General features: G+C 43.8%; 1 protein-coding gene across 2 annotated transcripts; it reads left to right on the top strand.

Moving 5' to 3' along the window:
* The first annotated feature begins 248 nt into the window (after positions 1-248).
* Positions 249-5,719, top strand: snrnp27 (small nuclear ribonucleoprotein 27 (U4/U6.U5)). 2 transcript variants are annotated; one of them, XM_032515183.1, is made up of 6 exons: positions 249-477; positions 1,953-2,079; positions 2,865-2,959; positions 3,077-3,156; positions 5,047-5,111; positions 5,429-5,719. In XM_032515183.1, exons 1-6 carry the CDS (start codon positions 441-443, stop codon positions 5,481-5,483), a joined length of 459 nt encoding a protein of 152 aa, XP_032371074.1. In that variant the 5' UTR covers positions 249-440; the 3' UTR covers positions 5,484-5,719. The 2 variants fall into 2 exon arrangements, with proteins under 2 accessions (XP_032371074.1, XP_032371073.1); XM_032515182.1 differs by having other exon boundaries at positions 2,862-2,959.
* Positions 5,720-5,911: the final 192 nt, after the last annotated feature.

The raw sequence follows: 5,911 nt of genomic DNA, 5'->3' as shown, positions 1-5,911 counted from the left end.
CTCATTAAGTTTATGTCTATCTTTCTCTGCTTGGCTAACATTTTGAACTCCTTATAAATGTACTGCTGTAATTACTAATTTAACAGCCACAGTAGTTGTTTAACCACCATGAAATATTAGGTTTAAAATAAAACCCCAACAATAGTCTAAATACTATACTATATGTATAGTACTGCTACCCTGTGGCTGGGGTGTGGGATGAACAGTGGCCTGATCAGTTTTGGGCACGAGTACCTGGCTGCAGTGCACTGCTGACGACTCTCCTCCTGGTCGGTAGAGGGCGCTCATCTGCACCAATATCACCGGAAGCTCGCGTGTAAAAGACAACAGCCTGCCTTGAAGTTGCAGCCATTAATCTAAAGAAATACCCATAGTTTGTTAATATTTCTCCATTTAGTGCTACATTGACCTAAGAGGGTAACGTTTGATCCATTGGGAGAATGGGCAGGAGCAGGAGCCGAACTCCTCCGAGACGAGGTAAGAAACTCACGCTGGACCTTAACGTTAGCGCGCATAACGCCATCATCAGATGCTCTAGGTTTTAGCTTCAATAACGCTGTTTTATGTCATTTTACACAGGGACAAAGCAAATATGCTCATGACAAGATGATAATGAACTTACTTTATATCCCATATACACACTTTACACCTTAAAATCTGACGTTATATTATGACGCTTAAAGGTTAGCGTGATTGTCGACTAACGTTACACGTTCCTTAATGTAGCTAACCGCTAGCTAGCTAGCTAGTTATTTACGTAGCGCTAGCTTAACTAGCAGTTATTGAACATGATTAACGTTATTGTTTAGATAACACGTTTTTAAAAGCTATGTAATAATGAACTACTGTGTTTACTAGTGACTGGGTTTGGAGTAATGGTAGGCTGAGTATGTGGAGGCTAACAGAAAGTTCTAGAAGCTATTAAAGATATTTGGCTGGTTTTTGTAGTTTGTGTGTTTTAGCTACAGTTTTGGAGTGGCAATAAATATTAAGATAGGTATCAAATTATAAAAAACATCAGATATTATCAGCTGTTTAAATGAACCTTATTTCTTCATCCTTGTATACCATTTGAGACTTGTGATTGATGTCATTGAATTCATTATATCTCGGGTTTGACATCAAATGCCCGTGGTGATAGTAATAGTATTATTTATTAAATTTACATGAACACAATCAAGGTAACCGTGGCAAAAGGACATTAAGAAACCCCAAGGGGTTTATGGGAGGAATTTCAACTAAAGAAATTACACCTCCTGAAATCTACAAACGAAACACAAGTAGGCATGTGATTTAAAAACACAAGCATATGGTTGGCTAAACTAAGCAACAAAGCCATAAAAACATTTGAAAGCATAAAGATCAAATGATGCTGGTGGACTTGTCTGTGTCAGTGGTTATGTTGAGGAAGGGGGGGGGTCAGAAGCAAGCCAAATCATACTGCAATGATGCCAATAGATTTAGAAATCCTATTGCAAACTACATAATAGTTTAGGGTTAAGTCTTCCAGTTATGCTGACATTTGACAGCTTTTTTTAATACCAAATACATTTTTGCCACAACTTTATGAACCATTCCCGTGTTACCGACTAGTGGTTGAACTGCACCTCACAAAGCATAATTTGTGTTAGAATCTAAATCTAAAGTTTTATTAAAGGCACATGAGATCAGAGCCGTATCTTTCATGTAGCACAACAAGTCGGCCAAGTTTGACCTGTTGTTATTATATCAACAATAATATGTATACATACTGTTATTAAAAGACTAACATTGGACCCACGTGGTGCCACTGACATCCGTACATGCATCAGCTTAGCATGTTTAAACCATGTTTCAGAGAAGTGCTACAGAGTAAAGAAGGAATCTCTTAAATTCTCTATTTAGAGAAGAAGAATAAAATCCCCCAGTTTACTGCTATTATGATTATGATTCTGCTTCCTCCTTCCCTGCAGAGAGAAGGCGTTCCCGCTCAACTTCAAGGGAGCGCGAGCGGAGGCGAAGGGAAAAGGAGCGCTCTCGTGATCGGGACCGTGAGCGGCGGAGGAGTCGCTCACGGTCTCCTCACAGGAGACGTTCAAGGTGAGGAAACGCCCCGCTTTGGAGAGCTGGACAGTGTTTTCCCTCGCTTTGTGGAAGACATAGGTGCACATACTTGGTGGTGGCTTCTTTATGCACATTAATACACATTTTTACCTGGGGTGATCCAAACTTTCGAACCCCACTGTAAATGGATGCAATGTCCCCGTACATTTTGTTTCTCTTTGAGGGATTTGTCTCTTTGTGTGTTTTGCGTCTCTTTGTAGTCTCATTGTCTCTTTTCAGTCACTATTGTTTCCTTGGGGGTTGATATGGGTCTCTGTTTCACATCACTTTGGACCATTATCTTCACCAAGTGTGTGTTGTGTGTGTGTGTGTTGTGTGTGTGGTGTTGTGTGTGTGTGTGTGTGTGTGTGTGTGTGTGTGTGTGTGGTTGTGTGTGGTGTGTGTGTGTGGTGTGTGTGTGTGTGTGTGTGTGTGTGTGTGTGTGTGTGTGTGTGTGTGTGTGTGTGTGGTGTGTGTGTGTGTGTGTGTGTGTGTGTGTGTGTGTGTGTGTGTGTGTGTGGTGTGTGTGTGTGTGTGTGACCTAAATTATAAATGCAACACTTTTGTTTTTGCCCCTTCTTTTCATGAGCTGAACTCAGAGATCTAAGACTTTGTCTATGTATGCAAAAGGTTATGTTATTTACAAACCTGTCTGAATCTGTGTTAGTGAGCACTTCCCTTCCCGAGATAATCCACCTCACAGGTGTGGCATATCAAGATGCCAATATATGCCAACAATATTAATCACTTGAAGTGTCTGTCATTTGTGTTCCCTCCAGCAGGTCTCCCCCCCGACGTCATCCCTCCTCCTCCACCTCCCCCTCTGATGAGGGCAAACACGCTAAGGACAAGTCAGCAAAGCCCATTCAGATCTCGGGTATTAGAATAATAATAAATTTGCATTACAGAGTGCAACATTAAGATAATTTCCCTGTGCCAACTGTATCTGTTGTACTGTTATGTCTCAAGTTCAAAACCATCTTTTTTTTGACAGAGGAAGACATGCAGGGCAAAACAGAAGAGGAAATTGAGATGATGAAACAGATGGGATTTGGATCCTTTTCCACCAGCAAGGTAGGGGCACGAGGCTGTGCTACGCTGTGCAGCCACAGGGGGGGGCACTTTATGTCTAATACAGCCCATTGCATTCCACAGCTGAACTGAAGACAGGCACACGCTTTGTTTGTATTCATCTTTGTGGGCCAGAATCTGGTCCATCAGCCTGGTCCTACCAGACTCTGGTCCATTAGCCCGGTCCTACCAGACTCTGGTCCGGTCCTACCAGACTCTGGTCCATTAGCCCGGTCCTACCAGACTCTAGTCCATTAGCCCGGTCCTACCAGACTCTGGTCCGGTCCTACCAGACTCTGGTCCATTAGCCCGGTCCTACCAGACTCTAGTCCATTAGCCCGGTCCTACCAGACTCTGGTCCAGTAGCCCGATCCTACCAGACTCTGGTCCAGTAGCCCAGTCCAACCAGACTATGGTCCAGTAGCCCGATCCTACCAGACTCTGGTCCAGTAGCCCGATCCTACCAGACTCTGGTCCAGTAGCCCGATCCTACCAGACTCTGGTCCATTAGCCCGGTCCTACCAGACTCTAGTCCATCAGCCTGGTCCTACCAGACTCTGGTCCATCAGCCCGGTCCTACCAGACTCTTGTCCGTCGGCCTGGTCCTACCAGACTCTGGTCCAGTAGCCCAGTCCAACCAGACTATGGTCCAGTAGCCCGATCCTACCAGACTCTGGTCCAGTAGCCCGATCCTACCAGACTCTGGTCCAGTAGCCCGGTCCAACCAGACTCTGGTCCAGTAGCCCGGTCCTACCAGACTCTGGTCCATCAGCCCGGTCCTACCAGACTCTGGTCCATTAGCCCGATCCTACCAGACTCTGGTCCATTAGCCTGGTCCTACCAGACTCTAGTCCATCAGCCTGGTCCTACCAGACTCTGGTCCATCAGCCCGTTCTACCAGACTCTGGTCCAGTAGCCCGGTCCAACCAGACTCTGGTCCAGTAGCCCGGTCCAACCAGACTCTGGTCCAGTAGCCCGGTCCTACCAGACTCTGGTCCATCAGCCCGGTCCTACCAGACTCTGGTCCATCAGCCCGGTCCTACCAGACTCTGGTCCATTAGCCCGATCCTACCAGACTCTGGTCCATTAGCCTGGTCCTACCAGACTCTAGTCCATCAGCCTGGTCCTACCAGACTCTGGTCCATCAGCCCGGTCCTAACAGACTCTATTCAGCAGCGTTGCCACAGCGGACTGAATGGCTTCGCTCGCATCTTTCTCCGCCGCCATTACAGAACTACAACTCAAACTAGATCACAACCTCAACCTCCTTCTGATTGGACAGGTAACGCTTGGCCGGAGGAAACGGCGAATATACCACAAACCGCGTCCTGAAGGAAAATGTAAACTGAGAGGAAGTACGTAGGAGGGTGAAGCCAGGCTAACATGCAACTACTTTACATTAAATTCTTCGAGCAGCTTCCAGCTTAATCCTTTTGATCAGATTCTCAGCTGCTCAGTGTTTCCCAGAAGCCGCTGTAGACGTAATGTTCAAAGAAATGGGGAGTTAGCCAGAAGGGTGTCTAACCACTGTCACTATCTAAAAAAAAATAAAAATAAAAAATAAATAAAAGAGATTGATTTGTCACATACATTTTTGGAAACTGCCATCATGGTTTTGTATAGTATTGCATTGTATAGAATATTAATTTCCTTATTTCAGTTGGATGATTATTGTAGTTTATTGTATATGTACTGTATATATTGTAGTTTAGAGTGGATTTGCAATGGCTTCTTTTCCAAATGATCCTCACAAAGTAGTTTTGTGAATAAAAGGAGCCATGGAAGTCAAGCAGAAACTACTACATTTAGTAAATTAGTGATGTGTCAATATTACGCTGGACCTGTTAATATGATGACTGGAATGTGAGACGCAGTAACGATGTTCTCAAACAGGGGAAGAAGACTGATGGATCTGTCAATGCCTTTGCTGTCAATGTGACCATGAAGAGAAAATACAGGTACGTCAGCAAAAACTAATAAAAATAATAAAAAGCCCAAATGTGTCTGTCTGTTGGTTCGTGCTGCATATAGCCACAGACACTGGGAACGGTTTGATAAGCCTGTGATTACATAGTGATCATTTTGAAGTTATTGTTTGACGCTGTCGGCCAGGTTGCTGAGTGTCAACCGCTGTTAATGTGTAGCCAATCACCTCTGCAGGTGTTTCTATGCAGAGATCCCAGCTCTCCCATTGGTGCTCGATGATGTAATCTGCAAGTGTTGCGAGGGTAACAGTGATGTAATGTTTTCTTCTATATTTTTTCCTTTCATTTAGGCAGTACATGAACAGAAAAGGTGGATTCAACAGACCACTGGACTTCATCGCCTGAGAGTATCAACAGCTCATTGGATACCTGAGAAGCTTACCCCCGTTCTCCCCGTACAGTAGAGGATGATATAGTGCTATTTGGTATTTCAAACCTGTTTTGTGTTATGCAATAATTCTGTATATACTTTTTTTGGGGGTCTCTTGTCAATACTCAACTGTGTCTGAATATTGATAGGAGACACAATACAGTGCGCTTTGTGTTGACGTGTGTAGGTGTATTTGAAATAAAGGCATTTTTAATGTGTGATTGTGGTCCCAATTATAAGAAATGAAATGAAATGTAAGGCAATTTTGGATCCCATGGGCAGAATCATTTATTCTCAGTGTTTTAACACTACGATTTAAGATTTTCTAAATTGATGAACGTGATCAAAGTATTCCTCCAGTAATGCTAAAACTGACAGGCTAACTATAACTTAATCTACACTT

The sequence above is a fragment of the Etheostoma spectabile genome, chromosome 5 (assembly GCF_008692095.1).
Source record: "Etheostoma spectabile isolate EspeVRDwgs_2016 chromosome 5, UIUC_Espe_1.0, whole genome shotgun sequence".
In the NCBI taxonomy this organism is placed as follows: Eukaryota; Metazoa; Chordata; class Actinopteri; order Perciformes; family Percidae; genus Etheostoma; species Etheostoma spectabile.
This window is presented reverse-complemented; position numbering and strand designations above follow the sequence as displayed.